This window comes from Gymnodraco acuticeps, unplaced genomic scaffold (assembly GCF_902827175.1).
Source record: "Gymnodraco acuticeps unplaced genomic scaffold, fGymAcu1.1, whole genome shotgun sequence".
Classification (NCBI taxonomy): domain Eukaryota; kingdom Metazoa; phylum Chordata; class Actinopteri; order Perciformes; family Bathydraconidae; genus Gymnodraco; species Gymnodraco acuticeps.
In genome coordinates this window covers 112,293-137,019 of record NW_022991819.1, presented here as the reverse complement: position 1 = coordinate 137,019, position 24,727 = coordinate 112,293, and the positions used below count along the sequence as shown (strand labels likewise).

The 24,727-nt window shown below is 44.0% G+C and overlaps 1 protein-coding gene across 4 annotated transcripts; it reads right to left on the bottom strand.

Moving 5' to 3' along the window:
* Positions 1–171: 171 nt before the first annotated feature.
* On the bottom strand, positions 172–23,823 carry LOC117535322 (trinucleotide repeat-containing gene 6B protein-like). 4 transcript variants are annotated; one of them, XM_034199762.1, is made up of 22 exons: positions 23,518–23,823; positions 21,351–21,438; positions 21,047–21,068; positions 20,107–20,529; positions 14,283–16,961; positions 13,739–14,236; positions 13,227–13,379; positions 12,835–13,025; positions 12,188–12,250; positions 11,591–11,749; positions 11,359–11,496; positions 9,981–10,181; positions 9,723–9,842; positions 7,712–7,922; positions 7,275–7,424; positions 6,832–6,999; positions 5,770–5,916; positions 5,522–5,614; positions 5,120–5,335; positions 4,209–4,279; positions 2,709–2,848; positions 172–2,199 (listed from the first exon to the last, which is right to left on the bottom strand). In XM_034199762.1, exons 2-22 carry the CDS (start codon positions 21,405–21,407, stop codon positions 1,593–1,595), a joined length of 6,507 nt encoding a protein of 2,168 aa, XP_034055653.1. In that variant the 5' UTR covers positions 21,408–21,438; positions 23,518–23,823; the 3' UTR covers positions 172–1,592. The 4 variants fall into 4 exon arrangements, with proteins under 4 accessions (XP_034055653.1, XP_034055655.1, XP_034055656.1 ...); XM_034199764.1 differs by having other exon boundaries at positions 9,723–9,833; XM_034199765.1 differs by having other exon boundaries at positions 9,723–9,818.
* Positions 23,824–24,727: the final 904 nt, after the last annotated feature.

The window sequence follows — 24,727 nt, the reverse complement described above, 5'->3', positions numbered from 1 at the left end:
CATTCTCTTCAATGTGATGCCTTTAAATGTCCGATATGAAAAGAGAAAATAGAACTTATTTGAAGGGTTAAATATTTCTGCAATATATCCAACTTATTGGTAAAGCTCTACCTGTTTTAACCTCCATCCAGAAACCTATAAACTCTCAACAAAACGACCACGAGGACAGAATTAGAAGCCAATACTTTCATCTTTATTAATCTTGTTCTCATGTTTAAATAAATTTTTCCTTTGTAAAATCTCTTAACGAAAACACTGAACAGGAGTGTTAAAGCCTGTCTTAATTTAAAACGAATACACAACAACAGAACATTGAAAAACGTACGGTAACTCTTACTCTGCATCTGTAAACATCCCCCCCCCCCCCGCCCCCCGCCCTTTCCCTCCACACAGTTTGATAAGATTTGGCATGTCCATTTACTCAACGCGTATGCCTTCAGCTCTTTGTGTCATTAAAATTTTTCTTTTTTATTATTGCAGGTCGGACAATAAAAAAGACTAAAAAAAACAACTTCAAATGAGAGAAGAAAAAAAATTAAGCATTAGTGCCAATATTTCTTAACACACAGTCAGCAGTATACCGAATGCACTCAAAAACATTTTTGTATAGACCTTCTGTATAGTAAGCAGCCTTGCCCACATTATGACAGGCAGTAACATGCATACACACACACACACACACACACTATCCTCACATACACAACTGTGGTTTTAATCCACATACTTGGTCTCAGTCTCACTCATACTCGTGTCCATATAGTGTGTATACGACACATGGAGAAATGCGACATAGCCTCAAACTGCCAGCAATTTAACATTTATCACTGCAACAGTAACAAACATGTTTCAGAGAGAATAACAGAGAAAGAGTGCGTGAGATACAACAGTAGGAGGTCAGCATTTTGAAAACAGAACAATGACACATTTTCAATATTTTCACTGTTCAAAAAAAATAAATTGAAACCATACATACAAACAAAAGAAAAACATACACAGTAAGATACAGTTCTGTTTTCAATCAGAGCCGTTTGCATGTGGATTCGGTCTCCGCTTTTAAGGGGACGTGAATACAAAATGCACTTTAACCTCACATCATGTAGTAGTTTTTATACGATGAAGGTAATGCTGTTTACAGTGCCCATCTGTCTGAAGGCTCGTCTGTATTTGGTGTGTGCATGTGTATGTAAATCTGTTTTGAAAAGTCCCCTGTTTACTAAGCACATTGCAATCCAGTCAAGTCTTTGAGACTTCTCATTCTTTTTTCTTTTTTTTTTCAGGTTTCAAGTCTAAGCAGTTGAAATCTTCATCTGTGGAAAAAAAGGCTGTATACACATCTAACAGTCCCTGCATTTGTTTATATAATAGCTTAAGTCTGGCCACGAGAATGTGTGTAAGCATGTCTCACATTTCTGCTTGATGTGTGTGCACATTTATATGCATACCGTGTATATGTACGCACATGTGTGTATATGTGTATTACATTAATATGCATACCATGTGTGTGTGCTATAGTAAGTACATATGTATCCCAGTGTATTTTTTGTATCAGTGTGTCCAAACCTACACCTACAAATAGAGGGGGGGGGGGCTCGTCAGATGGAGTCAGCTCCTCCCCCCAGCAGGTCGCCAGGCAACAAGGCGGCAGGGCTGTCCATTTGGTGCCTTTCCTCCATTTGCGGGGCCCCCCACATGCTGCTGCTGCTGCTGCTGCTGCTGCTGGGGTATCCTGCAGTCATGCCCCCCCACAGCCCAGACCTGGCAGAGTCCACCCCCCCGACGCCTCCCCCTCCCTCCCCGTTGTGGCTCCACTGGGAGAAAACACCCAGCCCGGGCCCGGGTCCTTGGGCTGACGAAGCTTCTGATGAACTTGTACCGTCGAGACTCTGCCAAGCGGAGCCAGAGGACCTCCCCCCAGCCAGAGCCGCCGCTCCACCATCTCCTCCTCCTCCTCCTCCTCCACCACCATTCCCGTTTCCACCTGGAGTTGTGCCCGTCGCTGCCCGCTCACTCCCCGGGGAGCTGCCCCCCCCGCTGGCCGCTGCAGGGCCCGGTCCAGGAGAACCCTGCGACCCGCCTGGTGCCGCTGACCCTCCGGAGCCAGACCCCTCAGACCCTCCCGCCTGGGAATGTGCAAAATAGCGAGCAACTTCCTCCTCGCTCACAAACTCCGCCAGGATCGTGGTGTTGCCCAGGACACACCTGAGAGGGATTTCACAAGACAAGAGTGTTTAGATCTACAGCAGGGTGCATAAGATACGATAATACTTTATTGGTCAGATGAAGTCTGACATTTGACTTGCATCACAGCGAGGGCATAAGGTTAAATATATGTGACCTGTTCATCAAAACCAGACGGATGTCTACAATAAACCGTATTTAATTTAGTCTTAATTTACATTATTTCATTTCATATTCTGTTCTTGTACAGATCATATTCTATTGACATGTATATTGACTTTTTGCACTACTTATGTTGCATTGTTGGAGGAGCTCAGGTGAGAAGAATTCCATTGCCATTTCTACACTGTGGCTTTGTGCACATGACAATAAAACCTTTGGATGTTGAATGTCTCCAAATGTCACAGGTGTGTGAGACCTGTGTATATATTTGTATTTGGGATTGTGGGAAACAGTATTTCGATCTCTCTGTCTGTACACACAAACTGAAAGATTGACAATACAGTTGACTTTGAGCGAGGTTAACCTACATGTGCAGTGCACCCTGGGCCTTGGCTGCTTCCTGCCGGGTGCTGTAGCGAATCAGAGCGCTGCCATGTGTCAGGCCGAGGTGGAAGGTGAGCAGCGGGCCGTGCTGCATGCAGATCGTCCTCAGCGTGGAGCCGTCAATCTACACAAGAAAACAGGTCAGGTGTAAATGACTGTGCAACAAATAACCCAAGACATCAGTTATAGGGACAGAGAAAGGTCAGGGAATCTTGATACTAACTAAGCACTTATATACTAACTAGATGCTGGTCTGCTAACCGTCCCCACGCCTCGTCACCATGGGTGCTCGGGCTTTTAGCTGCACTGCTCCCAGACTCTGGAACCCCCTCCCCACGCACGTCCGACAGTCAGACACAATTACCATATTCAAATCCCAATTAAAAACCCACCTGTTCAAATCTGCCTACTCACTGTAGTGCTCCCCATTATATGTTTCTTTTGTGTCTACTTGACTGTCTCCTCCATGACTTCCTGTTTGTGTTTTTATCATGTTCTGTTGCCGATTAGTGTTTTATTTTTTAACAAATTGTACGGTGTCCTTGGGTGTCATGAAAGGCGCCTAAAATAAAATGTATTATTATTATTATTAACAAAGGACTGGCTTATCTAAAGCCAGTTCAGTAGCACTTGAAATGGTTTGGCTCTATGAAGCCTGATGAACTTATATGGTTCTGTTTTCTTCAAGGTTGTATCTTCTTGGTCGAATGCACTTATTGGAAGTCTCTTTGGATAAAAGCGTCAGCTAAATGCAATGTAATACAACATTGGTTATGTGAATAGAAAACTGTGCATTAATGAGTAATATAGTGAGACTGCACACTGACTTCATCAGTGCACATGAGCACTCTATTAGGCTAAATGGATTATGATGAAAAAATAACTAAAAACTGTCTAGACTTCTTCAAACATTTTCTTTCCCATGCTTTTCCCAGAGTAGTGTCATGCGAGTGTCATTTGTGTAAGCTCCAATTGATTCAACGGCTCATCCAACTTCACAATCCAATTACAACTGGGTCACGCATCATTCGCCTCATTTGCATAAGACAGGCTGAAGGGGAAGGCAGATGAATGGGGATCCGTCAGCAGCTGTTTTAGTTCAATTCTGCAACATCTCAGTTTATAGCAGTGGCGGAAAGTAACAAACTACATTTACTCAAGTACCATACTTAAGTAGTATTTAGTCACACTTGTGCTCTAAGTATTTACATTTAATGCTACTTTGTACTCCAGTGACCTCAAGGAAGAAAATATCTATCTTTTACTCTATTACACTATGAAAGAGAACCTTTTTCAAGAAGCATAATAGGGCCACTTTAATTCCCGTTTGAAATGTACAACGTTTGGATGGATGGTCTTTTAAGATTCAAGTAAAGAGTCTGAGTACTTCTTCCACCTCTGCTTCATAGACAGCAGAATGACTGGTGGTTTATTGAGTTCATCATTTACTTTACTAGAAGATTTCCATCTCTCTCACTTCATACCTGAGGGGTGAGGTTGCTCAGCAGCAACCAGCAGCTTCCTCTGGGGGTAACACCATCGCTCCAAGTGGAGCCTATAAAGGAAATAGAACAGGAGACAAGGATGGAACAATTAGCGTGGACTCTTTGAGAAACACAAAAGATAACATTTTTTACAAAAAGCTATAGAGGCGAAGTCCCTCCCTTTCCGGGGGACCTCCATGGGACCTTATTTTGGAAAAAGTCTGTATTGAAGTCAATGGAGAGAGAAAGATTATCTTTCGATCCCGTTTGAATTGTGCCACAAATTACACATATGATGTTTGTCAATTTAAAAGATACATTTTCATGTCAAAAAAAAAAAACTGTCGTAAAACTGTGAAGTAACACTTTGTTTGTGTGAAACGCTCAGTGAACTACATCTCCCGTCTCGCACCACACACCAAGACGGCCGTCACGTTGGAACATTTCACTTCTTTCTTTCAGAATGAGGAGGAAAGTATTAAAAGAGGTGAAAATCTCACCTCTGAGAGCTGTACATACACACAAGGCGAGTTAGTCGGTTCCGTGAGAGCCAGCATGCGGGACCGGGATTCTGGGATTTGTAGTCTTTCTAGTTGCGTATTTTTCATAGTCTTATATTTCAACAGTTTTACCACAAACTGACTTTTTTGACATGGAAATTATTTTTTTAAATTGACAAACATCATATGTGTAATTCGTGGCACAAACGGGATCGAAAGATAATCTTTCTCTCTCCATTGACTTCAATACATATACGAAATAAGGTCCCATGGGGCGGAAGTAGATGGGCGGGACTTCGCCTCTCTATGATGCTAGATTTACAGATACTGTTTGAAGATGTGTCATTGTATCACTTTCAAGAAGAGCTTCCTCTATAAGATACAGTGAAGCCATAAGTCCACAGATTGTACCTGGGCCATATCTCGACTCTTGATTAATCCCGCTCCCTGCCCAGTTGCGAGCCATCCGCGGGCCTCCGCTGCCCCACGGGGAGGGCGAGGCCTGCTTCTGATTGGCTAAGCCAGGAGGGGGGCGTGGCAGCTGTGAGCTGTTGCGATTGGTCTTCCACATCTTGTTTTGTCCGATGGGCTCTGGGGGCCAGCTGGGCTTGTACTCCGAGTACTTTCCTAAAGAGGAAATGGTGAGGTGGGAGAAAGAGAGGGGGGAAATGAGTTTGGACAAGCAGACCACAGAAATGTGAGAGGAGAGGGCGTAGTGCGGCGAAATCCTTTGGCATAGCTTTTACACAAGGAAAATACAGTGTAACAGAAACTTAGGAGGCATGAAGGAGAGTCAAAATGAATAATGCATACCTGTGCTGTGTGCATTGCTGAGGGGGCTGTCTGAGGCACTGTAGGGCCAGGCACCAGGTGAAGGCAGCGAGGTGTTGAGGGAGGGGTTTGGCCCTGCAAAACATTACAAGGAAAGTTAAACATCCTGTGAAAATAACAACGGCTGGACTGCAGATAACGCCTGTGAGGAATACTGTAACATTTATCCTTTCTGTCACTGGAGCATGCTTTCAACTAAAACAACATATTTGGCACACTCAGTGACATACCTATGTTGTCTCGCAGTAACTGGTGGTCAGAGTCATTGAGGCTCGGGGGTCCCGGGGAGCCTAGGACACTCCCGGGGGTCATGTAGGGGTCAGAGTCTGGGTCTCCACTGCTCTGGATTCCCTTCCAGGGTACACCGGGCTGGAACTCTGACAACAGAAACGTATTGGTTCAGACCTGGCATCAACATGTGTCCTGGATCCGATCACTAGTGGACGGCCAAGTACGTCAGATCACACCTGGCATTAAAATGCGGTCTCAAGTGACCGTTTGTGATCCGATCCTACTTCCCTGCTCTATGTGTAAATAAACACGTGCTTAGTGTCTTGACATCCTCCTTTAAGTCTAGAAGAGCCTGAGTTGACATTTTCAACTGACTTTTCCTTCTATAGAGAGGCGAAGTCCCTCCCTTTCCGGGGGAGCTCCATGGGACCTTATTTCGGAAAAAGTATGTATTGAAGTCAATGGAGAGAGAAAGATTATCTTTCGATCCCGTTTGAACTGTGCCACGAATTACACATATGATGTTTGTCAATTTAAAAGATCATTTTGCAAGTAAAAAAAAAACTGTGTCGTAAAACTGTGAAGTAACACTTTGTTTGTGTGAAACCGCTCAATGAACTACATCTCCCGTCTCGCACCACACACCAAGACGGCCGTCACGTTGAAACATTTCACTTCTCTCTTTCAGAATGAGGCGGAAAGTATTAAAAGAGGTGAAAATCACTCCAAGTCTGGGCACGTTGAGAGCTGTGCACACACACACAAGGGGAGTTAGTCGGTTCCGTGAGAGCCAACATGCGGGACCGGGATTCTGGGATTTGTAGTCTTTCTAGTTGCGTATTTTTCATAGTCTTATATTTCAACAGTTTTACGACAAACTGTGACTTTTGTGACATGGAAATTATTATTTAAGATTGACAAACATCATATGTGTAATTCGTGGCACAATTCAATCCATTGACTTCAATACATAATTTTTACGAAATAAGGTCCCATGGGGCGGAAGTAGATGGGCGGGACTTCGCCTCTCTATAATCCTATAAAGAGAAAGATATAATCACCTGGAGGCCAGCTGGATGTGGCAGGTTTATTCCCCATTTTACTCCCAGGGGTCCGGTGCCAGTTGTCTGCAGAGCCTTGAGGGGGAATCCCCATTCCATCGCTGCCCAGCATCTCATACTGGGAGTAAGGGGATCCTCCTCTCACCTTCATACCACTGGGTAAAGGACCTTGGGAACAGAACACGAGAGAGAAATAAGCATCAATTCACAATCTGAAACACGGTGAACTGAAGAGAATCCTTGCAGAACCGTCCAACATGCTAACAGCTAAACATCAACGCATATTTGTATAGTTGATAGGAGGATTAAATAGTTGAAAATAGTTATGTATTAAAAAAAGAAGGTACAATTTGAACCATTAAATCTGTAATTTACTACTGAGAATAAGGTGTTTAAATTGCATTTTTATATTCGAAATGTTGGACAACCCTCTGTTAACGAACCATTCTTGTGAAGAGCTGCGTCGGGGGGGGATGGAGCAGGCGAGTGTCCCTCCATCATCCATTTGTAGCGGGACTGCTGTCCTCCTGTGTCCTTCATCCCTCCCATCATGGGGCCGAGCTCCAGGCCTCCACCAGGGGCCAGGCCTCCACCAGCAGAAACACACATTTATGAGCCCGTTATATTCAAGTATTGTGAATTTCCCTTTTTTTGTTCAAAGTCACTGGGATTGAACCGAGGATTAAAGACTAGGGACCATTTAAAATTGGATTTAAAATGGTTTTAAATTAACTGTTGGAAGATGCCTAATTTTTGATAATGCATGTTCGTATTTGTCATACTGGTTATTAGCAATTATCAAGTTCAAAGTAATTTCTAATAACAAGTTCACATATTTAGTCGTACTTTTTGTAAATGAACAGTGGCCCTTTTGACTCACCAGAATACATCCCTTGTGTTTTGGCATGAAGATCTGATAAGGCGCCGCCCATTCCAGGGTGAGCAAGGGGGTCTACCATGGGTTGTTTGGATAGGCCTCCTCCCAGGTGAGAGGGGGACAGTTTGGAGCTTCCTCCTCCTGGAGCTGCTCCTCCGACTCCACCCTGCTGATGCTGTCTCTGCTGCTGCAAAATAGCCATGATCTTGGCCAGCTGAGAAGGACGAAAAATGTAATTAGAATATCTGCAAACTTTGTAGGCAGAGGGAAACACGTGTTATGGTTGTTCTGTTGACAGTTAGGATTCAACAAGGCCTAGCCCTATATTCTCTCATTAGCAAATAAGATACAGAGACATACACCGACGGCAGAAGCCCATGTTTAACAGTTTGGCTGGGCCATGTGACTTAGTACCGTTATTTAATGTTGTACAAAGTAGGGCTGTGCGATTATGGCAAAATCATAATCACGATTATTAAAAACGATTATCCATTTACTTTGAAAACATCCATTTATTGAAAAAAGATGTTTTGAACAGTATGTTTTTATCAGTTGATTACCCTGAATTTTAAGTATAATTCAACTGAAAAACCAATAAAATAAAAATATTACATTTTTTTATATTTTATAAAATAATAGTTTTATTTCGATTACGTTGTTTTCGTAAGCGTTGCAAGCCAAAATCGTAATCGAGATTCAAATACGATTAATTGCACAGCCCTAGTACAAAGACTGAAGCCCATCTTTAGTTTGTAAGGATTATATCAATGATTCAGACGATCTATTGTACCTTTAAAGTCATTCAGAGGGTGTTTCCTCTGCTCCTCTCTTCTCTGTGCTGCTGCTCAGAGAAGAGAGTAGCAAGGTCTTTTTTTTCTTATGGATTGGTAAATAAAATAAAACGTTCAAGGGAGGCTGTGGCGCAGTGGAATAGTTTGTTGGTGCTCGGATCAGGGGGCACAGGTTCAAACCCCACTGCAGTCAGTATGTCGCTGTGTCACTTCACCCCAAATTGCTTCTCAATCAATGTTTATTTATATAGCCCAATATCACAAATGTTACATTTGTCTCAGTGGACTTCACAGTTTGTACAGAATATCAGTATGACAATACGACACCCAATAGGACAATACTGTGGGGATACCGTCCACAGTATTGAGTATGTAAGTCGCTTTGGATAAAAGGCAAATGTGCCAAATCAGGCCCTTGGTGGATTTAATTTCGGCCCGCAGGATAATATCTAATTACTATTAGATCTGGCCCGCCGGTATATTGCACGCACACCTTCACTCCATCCTGAGGGTCTCCTCAGCTCAGAGCCTGAGCCCAAACATTGATGACCTTGCACCCAAGATGAGATGCCAAGTATCTGAACTAGCATTCACAGAGCAGCACACTGAGTTTAATGGATGCTTTCCTTCTGCACTTTCTCTCTCACGACAACAGGGCATGTTTGGTTTTCTCTTTGAGGGAAATAGTTTTGTTGAAGCTGTTGTTGGCCTGTGGGAAAATGTACTCCTAAGAAATGACTCTGGAAAAGCTGCAGATAGAGCCATAAGAAATGAATGCAACTGATTATTTAATGTTTAATGTTGTTTTTATAGGCAATAATTGAAGCTTTGTTAGTTCCAGGTTTAATATGTGCAATGAGTTCATTTCAATAAGTTCTGCAATAAACATTGAACCAGTCCGGCCCTCGACTAGCACCCATTTTTAAAATGTTGGCCGACTGTGTATTTGAGTTCGACACCCCTGAGCTAACAAGTCAAATGTAATGTTCAAAGACTTTGCCCTCCAGTATAATCTTTTATGATAACGCCACCACCAGTTTATACATATTCAAAGTTAGTGTGGTGAAAGGCAGTTCATTTTTTACAATAGCAATGTACCTGTATCCATGGCCAAAAAGGGGAAGCATTTACTGAAAAAAAACACGATATCGGCTGGAAGTAATGCAACCGGTGCATCCCTATATGACAGTGTATGATAGGGTGTAGAACATGGTGGTGCTCACCTGCTGGGGGTCAGGCTGCTGCCGGAGAGGCTGAGGCTGGGGCTGGGGGAACTTCCTCTGGTTCTGCAGGAGCTGCTGCTGCTGCTGCTGCTGCTGCTGTTGGAGCAGGAGCTGACAAGCCTGATGTTAGACATGTTTAGAGATGGAAGTAAACAAAGAGGCGCTCACACACACACACACTGAGTCATTAGAGGGTGGGTTTATTACAAGTGTGATGAATCATTACATGAATTAGCAATCTACGGATCTGTCACGTACCAGATGGAACTGCTGCATGTGGGGGTAAATGTTGCCGAGCATTGCTAGCTGCTGCGGGGAAATCTGAGGAGGGAACCCTCCTCCGCCAACACCGCCGACCCCTCCGACACTTCCCACGCCTCCGACCCCTCCTACTCCTCCAACCACTCCGCCCACGCTGCCACCAGGAGAGGGCATCTGCTTCAGCATGGGACCCGGCACCTGCAGGTCACAGGAAGGAAGTTCTTAATCTACAGACACTTGGTGGAGGATTTATGGGGACAATCTATTTATGGAGATCTGACCAAATGCCTTTTTATTTACAGTTAAAAATGTGTGAAAGTGGCATCAAAACTATGGACTGGAAGAAATAACCCTTCACACTGTACAGTCTAGGTGGAGATAAGTGCTCTGAACATTAATGATGTTCTACATATATACTTCTCTCGTATATATATATATATATTCATATTTTTCTAGTATTTATATGTGTTGATATGAATGATTTTGAAGTACTGCAAAATCACAGACCTGAGTTTTTTGTTATCTTTACATTATGTTAATGGCTTCTTTTTTGGAAGACTACTGGCTTGTTTAATAATGTCCTGATTTCAAATAAAAAAACATCTCACATAAAAATGAAAATAAGTTAATGTCTTGACACTGTGTTGATCACCACTTTATTGCCAGACAACAAATAGCAATGCGATCCGGCAGTAATACTGGCATTATTAAATTAGTAATGAAACCGTAACCGTGGCAGGAGTAAGGCTGAACGATTCATCGATTTGAAATCGATATCGCGATTTGAAATGACGCAATTATCAAATCGCAAAGATTTTTCCTTTTTTTGTTCTTCTTGTGTGTCAGTCATCCACACCAATCAGAAGTGCTGTGCTCCACATGTACCAGCCATTGTTAACCAATCAGAAGTGGCCCATGATAGAAGGTGATGGCAGGTGATTGGATAAATCTGTCTAAGTATTTTTGAAACACTTTTCCAAATGGCTTCCAATGGAGCTTTAGATGGTTTGGTGAAACCATCTGAGTCAGGTTAGCAATGCTCCATCACATGTTTCTATTACAGGGTGAATCTTAAACTGAAGCTCGACTTTAAAGCAACCCAACAGAAGTGTCATGTAACTTTAGTTCTTTCACTCGTAGCTCGGGCTGCGGGGGTGCTAGAGACGGGAGCACGTTGATGCGACCTTCCTAGCCGGAGATATGGCCGCATTTTACAATAAACTTCCGTTGGGTCGCTTAAAAACAAATATCGCAAATCGAATCGCAATATCTGTCAGAAAAATCCCAATTAGATTATTTCCCCAAATCGTGCAGCCCTAGGCAGGAGACCGAAATACATCTTTCATCACAACCAATAAAAGCAGAAACAACGAACCTGAGCAGACAGGTACTGATGAGGCACTTGAGCACGTAAACCCTGGGAGGGGTTCATGGGATGCATGCCAGGCTGGTGCATCCCTCGAGGTGGAGGCATCCCCCCGCCGCTGCCGACATATCCCCCATGGCCACCCATCTGGAGAGCAATGTAAACACAAAAATGAAGTAGCTTGTGTCATAGTAATGTCTTCACTTAAATCCTCCAGGTCCCACTCATATAGCACGCTTACCTTTTCACCATAGGGCCCCATGTCAACGGGACCCATGTCTTTGGAACTAGGCATGCGGTAGCCTCCTCCTCCTCTTCCTCCCCTCCGCATCTCTCCGTTGTAATCAGTCATTCCTCTCTTGTCTCCTTCCATCTTTTTGTCCAGACTTGGGTCATCACCCTGAGAAACAACAAAGTGTTAAACATACGGGCTCAGTGGGACAGAAACAGAGACCTTCACTGAAAATGGCTGACAGAAAATATATTTAGGTGAAATGTCAAGACAGAATTGCTGTTTTCAATAAATGGATGTATAAAAGGGTAAATACTATGCTCATTTTCAGGTTATTCATTGTATTTTAGCTTTCGACTAGTATACGTGTATTTGCATTGACTTATTGAGTCACCCTCTTTTTGAAACGGTGTGTTTTAGCACCAGTTTTTTTGTCTGCTCTGATTGGCTTGCTTGAAAAACGGTGTGCTGTTGATGGACTTGGCGCAAGGTTGAAAGTGCCCCATTGTTTGCTTTTGTGTTAGTATGCACTCAAAAATCACAAATGTTTTAGCACTAAAAAGTGAGTTCTTCATGATGAGTAAGATCTTTTTTTTCTAATCTTACCATAAGACCCATGTTTGAAAACTGACGTGACACTGGGTTCATCCAGCTGTCTCCTCCTCCGCTCTGTAGGAGAAAAGAAATTCACATGTTACTCTCAGTCAAAAAGGTATTATGTGAAACCTGTTTACTTTCTCCTGCGCTGACAAAACAATCTCCCAATCTGGGATGATTTAAGTATATCTAATCTAATCTGATGAAGATCACGTAAAGGTAGGGTAGGTAAGAATGGAGAAACCAGCTCGACGCTAGAATTTGAAAGTACTTCCTCACAGAGCCCCTCCTCCAACACACACGAACGCGCACATGACCAATGAGGGCACGAGATAAGTTTGTGCACAGATGGAAGGCTGACAGGCAGGTAGGCCATCCAGTTACTTTAGCCGGGCCGGCTCAGATGATTGGTCGTGCTTTTTACAGCACCACGGCTTCCACAGATGACATTTTTTTATGTATTTATTGTCAAAGCATTTAATGTATTCATTGCTATCGGGATGTTAAGAGCATTCCATGGAATATAACAAAAAGTGTTTCTGAAGTGAATTACATACCCCACCTTTAAAAAAAGGTAATCATATTTGTCCTAATACAATGAACCAAACCACGTAAACTTGTTTGTGCGTTTTCCCCTAAGTCTCCTTTTCCCTTACCTTCATGTTGCCCCTCTTTCCTCCGTGACTCTGACCCCAGCCTCCAGAGTTATAGGAGGAGTTGTTCCCTTGGGAGCCGCTGCTGTTCCAGACTCCTCCCCCTCCATCGTCCTCCTCGTCCCAGCTGGGGTGACGGGAAGCCGCAACAGAGCTCTCTCCCTTCCCTCCCCAGCCCTCCATGGACTTGTTGCCTGAGGAAAAACCAAATCAGATGGTAAAAACACTGTCGGCAGTCATTGTTAGATTGTGAAATGTTGTGGTTTTAAAATGCTGAAACCATGATTAATTTAAAAAAAAACTTGATTAATTTGAGCATCCCGTCTCAAAAAACGATAATGAGCTAAACTGATATATTGTAATATTTTGAATGACACGTTTTTTTCACTTCTTACCGGGTTTGCCAGGGTTAGGTGAAGGGTTCCCCCAGCCAGAAGATTTGCTGGGTTCCTCTGGTTCCCCCCAGCCCGACGATGCATCCGACGACTGACCCCAGGTATTCGCACCGTTATCCGCAGACTGTGAACCTCCTCCCCACATGCCTGGACCTGGGGAAATTAGAGACACATTAAGAATAGGGGTAAACGAGCTGACTTGAAAGCAAGCTAATGCTGTCTACTAACACTGTGCCGTGACTATGAAAGGGCTAGGTTTAAATCACGTTCAGCATTTGTGAGATAAAGAGACGTGTTGGTCAATCACCCTTATGTTGACTAGTTCTTTTTGTTATCAATCTTCCATCTATTAGCCATATAGTCATCTATTCAGTGTCGTTATTACGTTGCTTTTGACAACCAGAGAATGTTTTTTTTTACAAACAACTGTATGCAGAAGAAAGATAGATATTTAAATGTGTTCTTCTGATGATACTTTGGTTTTGGTTGGTAATAGTACATGTTGTTATTACCTGCTGCAGTATTGCCAGGGTTTACGTCCCTGCTGTGCTGCATCCCCTGCTGCCTTCTGGGTTGTGGTGGTTGTTGTTGTTGTGGTGGTGGTTGTTGTTGTTGTTGTTGTTGTTGTTGTTGGATGGATGGCGGGGGGGCCTGCTGACCAGGCGTAGCATTCTTTTTGTCCCACAGATTCACATTCTTGCTTTTGTAGCGGGTCGGGTCTCCCCAGGCTGACGTGCCGTCGTCGATCTCCATCTTGCGGCTGATTGACTGAGGGGAGGGCTCTTCCCAGCCGCTGGGCTCCAGGGAGTCCACCGCGGCTCCGGGGACTTCGGGAATCGGGCCGGATGTCCAGCCCGAACTTTGGTTCTGATTCTTGGGAGGTGGAGCTCCACCCCCGACGTTGGACCGGCTGTTCCACCCTCCTTGAGCGGGACCTCCTTGAGCGGGACCTCCGTGAGCGGGACCTCCTTGAGCGGGACCTCCTTGAGCGGGACCTCCTTGAGCGGGACCTCCTTGAGCGGGACCTCCTTGAGTGGGACCTCCTTGAGTGGGGACCTCCTTGAGCGGGAGCGGGACCTCCTTGAGCGGGACCTCCTTGAGCGGGACCTCCTTGAGCGGGACCTCCTTGAGCGGGACCTCCGTGAGCGGGACCTCCGTGAGCGGGACCTCCTTGTGGCGGCGGGCCCTGTGATTGGTGCTGCTGTTGATTTGGGGCTTTCATTGGTGCCACTTGGCTGTTTGGTATCTGTGCTGCTGCTGCTGCTGCTGCTGCTGCTGCTGCTGCTGCTGCTGCGTGGGCCTTGGAACTCCCCCAGTCCTGGTGAGATTTGCCTCCACCCACATCTCCCCCTCCTCCCCATCCTCCCCCCTGAGAATCATCTGAATGACCCCAGGAAGATCCCTTCTCGTCAGAGTGGTTTCCTCCTCTGCTTCGTCCATCTCCACCTCCAGGTATGGAGTCCCTCTGTCCCCGGTCTCCTCCCCAACCACCGGCTTCTCCTCTTCCACTGCCCTTCCATCCTGAGGTCCCTTTATCCTCTGGACCGTCTGTCCACCCTGTACCCTGTTCTCCATAGTCTCTCCAGTTCCCTCCTCCTCCTCGTCCTCTTCGTCCTTCTCCTTCTCCTCCTCTTCGTCCTTCTCCTCCTCCTCCTCGTCCTTCTCCTCCTCCTCGTCCTTCTCCTCCTCCTCGTCCTTCTCCTCCTCCTCCTCGTCCTTCTCCTCCTCCTCCTCCTCCTCGTCCTTCTCCTCCTCTGTGATCACCCCACTTCTTCTCTTCAGTCCCCCAACCTTTGCCCTGGCTCTCAGGTGGGGGCTCACCCCATCCTCCAGCTTCTTCTGGCGCTGCTGGCTTCCTCGCAGAGCTACCACCCATGTGAGGACCGGAGGTGGTCTGTGGAGCCCCCCCCTCCCAGCCGTCCCTCGCTCCGGAGCTGGATGGATCGTTAGTTATTGAACTGGTGTTAGACGGTTGGCTGCGACTAGTGGTGGTGTTCATGGTGGACGATGAGAATGCGGAGGAAGATGAAGAGCTTCTTTCGTTTCTGCTTCTTTGTCCCGTCGCGGGGTCCAGGTCCCAGGCCACATTCTGTTTGATCTGGGTTTGCCCCCACCCGGTGTTGGAAAGAATCCGGGGGTCCAGGTCAGATCGATTGAGCATGCACTGTAAGGCCACGTCAGCATTAGAGGTTCTCTCGGAGGACGGCTGTTCGGACGAGGCTTGCTCTTGTTTATGTCCGCTGTCGCTCCCTCCTCCACCACTTCCAGCTGTGGACCCTCCTCCGCTAGAGGATGAAGGCGCCCCAACTGCCGGGTCTCCCACCTGCCCTCCCCCCCACTCCCCATCCCCACTTTCCATCCCTTTCTGATTGTCCCAAGCTTTTGTCATAGTTGCCGACTTTGGTGAGGTGGAGTCCTTCAAAGCGCCGCCGCCGCTGCCTCCACTGCTGCTGCTGTTGCTGCTCCCGTCTCCTCCTCTTCCTATTGCTAAGTTGCTCGAACGTACACCTCCCGCCGTGCCCCCCCACTCCCCTTCTGAACTGCCTCCTTCCCACGCTCCCTGAGATACCGCTGTGGTATTTGAGCTACCATCGTTTCCCCTGCCCCACCCTCCCTTGTCACCCTGGCTTCCAAAGCCCCACACACTCCCGTCCTGCCCCTGAGCTCCACTTCCTCCTCCACTTCCTGCTCCACCTCCACTTCCTGCTCCACCCCACCCGTCTGCCTGCGAGCTCCCACCTGCACTCGGGTCAGAGGACACCGGAGGCATGGATCTCCAAGAGGAAGAGGCGGCAGAGGAGGAAGACAAAGCGCAGACACTTCCTTCTCCTTCTGCCCCTCCGCAGTCCCGCTCTTCGCCGCCGCCTTCTTGATTTGGTCCTCTTGAACCCGACTCCGGCCCGAGGTTTCCTAAGTGCTGCTGAGCTCCACCTACAGCTGTCTGTGTCTGATGGACGCTAGGCTGATTCACAGATGAAAGAGGGTGAGTGGTGATGAGTGCGGTGCTGGCAGAGAACGAGGAAGCCGGAGTAATGGACGAGTGTAGTGGAAGTCCGTCGCCAGCTGGAGGCGACGTCCCACCTGTCGCCAGGGCGGGCCAGGCGGAGGGGTTCACGTTGGGGTTGAAATTGGCACCAGGGACGCCGCTGTTGCCGCTGCTGCTGCCACCGCTGCTGCCACCTGCGGGGCTCTCCTGAGGCCCGGGAAGAATATGGGAGACTTTGGAATTGTAAAACGCTGCCGACCCGAGCCCCGTCTCCGCCTGAGAGGAGGAGGAAGAGCTCCACGCGCCGCCACTCGACTGAACACATTCATTAAGCGAGGAAGAAGAGGGGGAAAGAGGAGAAGAACAAGGCGAGGAAGGATTGTCCATGTTCCCTACTCCTCCTCCTGCTGCTGCTGCTGCTCCCTTCTGCTGGATGTTTCTCTCACTCCATGAGGCACTACTGTTGTTGTTGTTTCCAGGGCAGTCTTGCTCCTGCTCATCACCTCCTCCTCTGGCCCCATCAGAACTCGAGTTGGCCCCTCCTAGGATGCTAGGCCAATCCCCCAGGTCCGTCCTGTCCACTATTACCTTCCCGCAGCCCTGAGAAGAGGACTGGCTGCCCGAGCCCGCCCCCCAAGTGGAATTTGCATAAGTTGAAGTAGTAGTAGTATTAGAAGAAGACGACAGAGCAGCGACGCATGATGAGGATGAGCTGGGGGGTGAAGTGGAGGATGAACCCAGGTTGGAATCTATGGAGACAAAGTGGAGAACATTTATTTGATTGACAATTTAAGCATTTTCAACACCAAATAGGTAGCAAATGGTTCTCCTATAGCAGGGATCTCCAACACGTCGATCAGTAGCTCGCCGCTCGATTATCGCGTAGTAAGGTTGCTTCTTGATTTTTCGGCCGTGGCTGGACAATAACGTTTTTTTGTTTTTGAATGTTTTCTGTGACAGGAATATCAAATTGGTCGGTGACACAGAGATCAAGGAACAGACGTGACAGCGGCACAGCGACACTACACACGGTCTGCTTTCTCCACCAACACCAATCCAGAACCAACAGCAGAATGACCCGCTCTGAATCAGGCCTGTCGCTGCGGCTCAGAGACACATCGGGAGGGATTTGTGTTTTTTTGAAAAACACTCGTTATCGTCACGTCAGGTTTTTTGTGGATTTAATCAAGTCTTGGGTTGCAGAGTATGAATGTGCTCTTGCTATTTTCAGTTGATAAATACCATAGACTGTATATAAAGATAAATAAGTGTGTAAAGTTTGTGAAGGCAGGAGGAAAAGGCTTCCGCAATCACCGTCTCCTCTGTTCCTCCAAACCCCGCCCCCTCCCTGCAAATAATGATTGACAGGCTAATAGTAACCTGATAGAAACTTTATTATTCACTGATTGAGATGATGAAGCTAACTTAATCTCATACATCCATGGGATTTATGCAACAGTAAGATAATCTGTGCACCCACATGCACTATTTTTGTTTTTATATGCTGTTGTAAATACTCCCGTTGTCTGCTGTGTTCAGACTCAAGTCCTGTGTGTGATGCCACATTCAAGACATTCAGTGTCTTTTTTTAACAGAAGACCGTTGCTAGAAGCTGCAGCTAGACCGCAGAAGTATTAGTTTTTGAGGATGGAACAATTTCACACACAGATATAGGGAGGCTAGACCTATACAATTGATTTATTATGGTTTATAATTTAATGTCAAGACGAAGAAAAAGATGGCTGAACTGTTCAGTGTCAATCCCATGGAGGTGGAGGTTATACATCTCCAAAATCATGTTCAGCTTAAGTCTCAGCAAAACTCACAACATTTCTGGAGCCTTGTAGACCCAGAAAACTATAAGAACATCACCAAGCAGCACTGAACATGTCTGCTTTAGTTGGTTCTGTTCTGCATACCTTTGTGAAGCAGCTTTTTCTGACATGAATGTCATGAAATCTAAATACAGAACAAGACTGACTGATGAACATTGAAATGACTCTTAGAGTGAACCTAAGTGGGTACACTCCAGCAGACCCCTCTATGGTGGACTCCATGCAGCGCCAGTCATCTCACTGACTGTAAAAAAGAGTGAATGCACTTATTTTACACATGTGCCATAAGATGTTTGTACGGTGGTGATTAAGGACATGTATGTGAATGTCCAGTGATGTACTTACTATGTGGGCCATAATCATAATAATATGTGAGAAATTGTCGTTTTCTTGGACCTTGATGTGAAGTTAAGATTTTTTACAAGCTTTAGGTATTGCAATTTCACACGTGTACAAAAGTAGCTTAATTCAACTGATGAGGGCTATGTGAATAAATGTAAGCGATGCAAGTAGCTCTTGGCCACTTTCATTTTTTCAAAGTAGCTCTCAGATGAAGAAAGGTTGGAGACCCCTGTCCTATAGAGCGCCACAGTGACGCGTCCTAAAACCAGGAAGTAAACTCCTTCCGGTTCCTTCAACAAAAACGCAATGCAATCTCTCCATAGGGTTTTGGAAAATAGCTGGAAATAAGGTCTGTGGTTGAAACACATTTAAGAGACGGATCACGTTTTGTTCAGCCGGATAATCTCCCCATGTCTATCCCTACTTTTATAATTTTCTAATCGTAAATCTAATCGCCAGAAGCAAAATGCTAACGTTATGCTATAAATGAACTACAGCAGGGTCGCTGCTTCAACGTCTCGTCAACTTAAGATCCATATTCAAACATACAGATTCTAAATGGTACAAGTTGAAGCGTTTGTTTCAACAGTTTGCAGGAGGCAGGGTACTTGCTTTCAAGCAGAACACGGGGAACAACTTAGGAGTGTTTACGTTCGGCGTAATGACGTACAACTGCCTCGACAACTTCTGTAGTCCTATTCAGCCACTCGGTAACAACCATCGTTTTTCAGACACGTAAACTCTTCAGAAATCACCAGTGGGGTCACTGCTGATGTATTTAATGTCATAGAACAAAACGTGATCCGTCTCTTCAATGTGTTTCAACCACAGACCTTATATCCAGCTATTTTCCAAAATCCTATGGAGAAATTACCGGAAGTGGTAAAATGCTAATTTACTTCCGGGTTTTAGGACGCGTCACTGCGGCACTCTATTACTAACAATTATTAGTCAGTTCAGTGAGTACATATTAATGTTGCCACTTAAAACTTTATATATCTAAAATTGTAGGGATTTTTGGTGACCAGTGTCCCTGCTGCAACAGACCTAGGTTCAAATCCAGCCTAGGGTCCTTTTACCCATGTCTCCCCTCTATCCTACCCTTTTAAATCTCTAATGTCAACTGATGGATTGGATGCTGTTGTAAAATTATGTTAAGAATCAGTTTTATTTTAAAGAAAGGTTAGCACATAAAAATAATTTGCTTTGGTGTAAATAGTACATACATAAGCACAGTAAAATAGATTAAGTATTAAAGATCAAGAAAAACAAGATTTAAAAAAAGGTAAATGTCTACACAAAATATAAATACAGAAAAATCTGAAGTTGTGGAGAGCTGTTAGATGTTATATTGCTGTTTGATCAACTGTAAAGTGCAAAGTGGCCTTTCTAAAAATGTGTTGTTCAGTGGACTTCATATCAAGCTCGATCATCTTCTTCTAGGGCTGTGCAATTAAATCGTATTTTAATCCAGATTACGATTCTGGCTTGCAACGATTACGAAAACAACGTAATTGAAATAAAAAGATTATTTTTGCTGCATTTTGTCTTGCATTATACATCCTTTTTTTTTTAAAAAGTTCAATAAATGGATGTTTTTAAAGTCAATGAATAATCGTATTTAATAATCGTGATATCAATATTGACCAAAAATAATCATGATTATGATCTTAGCCATAATCGAGCAGCCCTATCTTCTTCCGAGACATTAACCCACCTGCGCCTCCAGCTATGTTTGCATCGGCTCCCTGGGAGGAGAGCGATGGGGCGCCTGCCCAGCCACTGCCTCCTCCAACACCCCCGTCCCCTGCGCCTCCCCCCAGTAGCATGGAGGACAGCGGCGGCTGGCCCCTCTTCAGTAGCACTTTATGGTCCTGCTGGCAGCGAAATCTCGGCGGAACCTCTCTGGACATGTATCGCTGCTGTTGGGAGGTCTGGCTTCCAGAGGGGGAGGAGGTGGGCTGTCCGTTGGCCACAGCAGTCCGCTGCTTTGCATTGTTCCCGCCACCAGGAGGAACTTGTGCAGAAACCCCGGCTGCACCAGGACTGGGAGACGAGGGGGCAACAGGGCCAGGGCTGGGGGACACTGAGCCTGGGGTGGCTAGAGCCTGGGAACAGGAGGGTTTGGCTGATTCTGGCACTGAAATACACAGGAAATAAAATATATTCAAGGATTCAAGGCTTTTATTGTCATGTGTACATAGCTACAGTGTAGTTATTATGACAATGAAAATCTTAGGTCACAGGCTCCTCCAACAGAGCAACACAATACAACAGATAATAGTGCAAGTAAATAAATTAAAAAAATATATATAGTAGAAATAGTGCAGAATATATCTGATATATACAAGTTGCAAACAGATGAATGTTTTGGATATTAACCAATGACTTAAACATGATGAGAGAAAGACAGTTTGGGTGAGTTACTTAAATTCTGACAAGATGTAAACAAAATGCAGATAAGTGAAGATACTGTGGCTAAAAGTTTAAGAATAGGTGGCAAGTTTCTAAAATGTGAGCGTATTTGTGCATAATCCTACAAATGAATACTGATGGTCATCACAGTTGTTTTTTAAAAACAGGATACCACTTATTAAAACATATTTAACAACAAGATATAAAAGACTGCCACTGACATCATATTAAAATAAACATACCTTTGATTTTCTGTTCTGGCACCTAAAAGACAAAGAATAAGTGAGTAAGATCAAAAAGGCAGAACATAATTTGTTAAATAGGATACACCAGGACATATGCTAGCGAGGCAATATCCGAGCAAACATCACATGGCATTGAATGCTCATTTTTACAATTTCCAAGCATGAAAAAAATCCTTCTGAAGATGCTAGTCCATAAAACCTAATAAAATATTCCAATTCAACAAACACAGTCCTTGCCAAGAAAAGTGGTAAAGATATGTAAGCCAGAATATCATGTGCAAAACCAGGCAAACATGTTTACCTTCTGAGAGGTTTCCCTTTTCTTTTTATCTTCTTTTTTCTTTTTCTTGTCTTCCATGAACTACTGTTCCCTTTCCTGATTCTCCTGTCTGTGAAGAGCAATGTACACGTTCAATTATGTATGTAACACACACAGAGGCACACTGATAGTAATGTCAAGCTCACAAAAGCACATGTTTTCACACAGACACGTCCACACTTTCACTCCAAATGAATAAGGATTTCATCTGATGACAGCTAAGTCATTTACTACATGGTCAAATGTGTAAAGGACTGTTGTTAACCAGGGGCGGCCAGCTTGACAACAGCCCTTGGTAGCCTAGCTTCTCACTGCATAATTCATTAACCAGCAAACGATTGCAATCCCAACCAACAGCGGCCAAACAAGTGACTCTAAAGTCTAAACTCTCCAACATTTCTGGTAAAGACCAGCTCTTCTGCATTACAGTATAGACTACAATTGCAGCATGATCCACAGAATACTAGCTTTATTGTGAGTATATGACTGGATCTGTCCAGTGTTATGACAGACCAGTATAGTAAACCTATACAACATGCAATTACACAACTCAAGTAAGCTTATTTGGTATAAAGCAAAAACAAACCATAGGAGCTTTCATTAATGTAAATTATGTATATTATTTTAATGTGGAAATGTAAACAGATATTAGAAACCTGAGAGCTGTAAATGCAACTGGGCCTTGTGTTTCTGTTAGCTAAGCTGCACATAATTAGCATCATGTCACTCAACTCTAACGTAAGCTAGCTGGACAACGTATGGCTGCTCTAACCCTTCACTGTATCCCAAACAGATTCACACCTAGCATGACCTTAAATAGTCAGCTTATGTATTGCATGTTCCCCTAAAAAAGCGGATGTTTAAAATCACTTTAGGAGCAAACAGTGAGAATGTTATGTAAATAACAGGCCAGTAAGAAGCAGCTAACAGAGCTTCACTCGAGTTAGCAACTAGCTAATGCTAACCGACTTCAAAGCAGCTGAGGGGCCGTGTGCAGTGACCTGAGAGCCGGGGGCTAGAGGAAGTACTTTGCCCCAAAGCCTGGTGCCTCCGTGGGACTAAAAACTAACCTCTACGCAGTTGACTACAAACGAAAAGCACGTCGTGTTATTTAAAGATATGTCCCCATATATAGTCAAACAGAGATAATCCCATGTACATACTTTATGCCAGAGGTGGAAAAAGTACTACAATTGTGTAGTTAAGTAAAAGTACCAAAGAGCAGGGATTCTCTGTTACAAGTCCTGCATTCAAAATCTTTATTAAGTAAAAGTATTAGCACCTAAATATACTTAAAGTACAAAAAGTAAAAGTACTTCATTGTCCAGATTGGCCCATTCCAGAATAATATGATATGTTTCATAATGATTGATTATTAAAGTGTTCTCAAAGCTGGTAAAGGCGCAGCTCGTTTTAATGACTTTATATACTGCAGGGTAGCTGGTGAATTTACTCCAGGAGTAACTAAAGTCTGATTTAAGTGTTGATTACAGATTTCACATCATTAATCCATATCTGTAAAATTACTAAAAAGTTATTAAATAAATGTAGTGGAGTAAAAGTACACGATCTACCTCTGGATTAGAGGGGGTAGAAGTAGTATCTCAAACTTGTACTTAAGTTCTGTACTTGATGTACTTAGTTAATTTACACCACTGGTGTATAGTAGAACAGAGATCATTTAATTTACATACTTTACGGTAATTATTCGTCTATAGTCGAACAGATATAATTTAATTAGCCTACTTTAGGGTAATTATTCGCAGTGCTGTAAAGTAACTAAGTAGATTTACTCGAGTACTGTACTTAAGAAAAATGTTGTGTTAACGCACCTGGCAATAAACTCGATTCTGATTTCATTTACATTCTTCACGGTAATTATTCGTCTACAGTGGAACAGGTATCATTTAATGTACATACTTTGCGGTAATTATTCGTAACTTTTTAGTAAAACAAGTGAGGCTGGTTCATAACGATAACGGTCGACAGGGCCAAATCAAACGACGAACTTCAGTGACGTTTCTTCAGCATTGCAACAAGCTACATAAACTGAGAAACACTAATGTTACTACCGGTTTAAACGCGAAATATCCAACGTTATTAACAAGCAAATACAATATCAAAGCTACGTTAATGTTAAAATACTCACCTCGGGAATCACATAGGACATAAAGTGCTTCTGTGCAAAAATTCTTGCAGACCCACCGCTAGCAGGCTAGCAAAGGTAGCTAGCCTAGCGAGCTAGTTCTTCGAGGCGTTCAAGGCTAAATTGAATAAGAAATGACATCACCGAAAGGATAATCGTAGAAAAAAAACGAGGAAAAGGCGAGTATTCCTTTTTGTGAGCGACTGTAGTTCTCACGCTGTAAACAAAACATGCATAACCCCTTGATGACTGTCAGACGCTGTGTGATCGGTTAGTTTGCTATCGGCCATTTTGCTTCTGTGTGGAGGCTTTAGCAGCAAATGATATCACCAGGCTGGTTGTTGATCAGAGAGGGGAGGAGGAGGAGCGGGCACGCGCCACCAGGGGGCGTGCTGACACTGTAAACACGACGTCATACACGCGGGTGCACGGTGCAAATAAGTAAACAAGCATTTCTGCTGTGGGTGTGTAGAGACACTGTTGAGCATTTATTTTGGAAAAACCAAACTGTGAATTAGTTTTCTGGGCTAAACCTTTGTGCTCCCATTAATGACAATATTGTAGAGACGTTTAAGATAAGATAAGATAAGGTCTTTATTGATCCCAATTTGGGAAATTGTTTTTGTTGCAGCAGCATAAAAGACAAGGCATTTTACAATAAAACAAAACTACAAATAAACAAGAATAGAAAGAGAAGAAAATATACATGTAGATATTATATATACAAATATATTCAAAAATATATGACATATGGAATATGGAATATTAAATATTAAATATTGAACAGATGATATATGTGTAAAATGTACAACGTGGTTTTATTTCAAGAGAAACTATGGAGCAGAGAGTTCTCTTCCAGCCAGAGGTGATTTATTGTACAGTTTATCTTGCGTTTGGGTTTGTTCTTGGAAAATAATAATCAGAAAAACACTATATTTCATTACAATAAATGTCATTACATTTAATTCAAAGCGACAAACATTATAAGTGCTAGTTCAATGGCTTAAATTAAGCCACACCTCTCTAAATATTCTTTTTATTTTATTGTATTATTATTTTAATTAGCCGAGGTGCAGTTGAAACAGGTGTTTTCAGTCTGCTACGGAAGATTTAAATTATTCATCCTTTTATGATAATTGCTAAACTCCATAGCCATATAACAAACAAAGACTACGACACCTCTGTTGTGCAATAACACTTGTGTGCAATATGT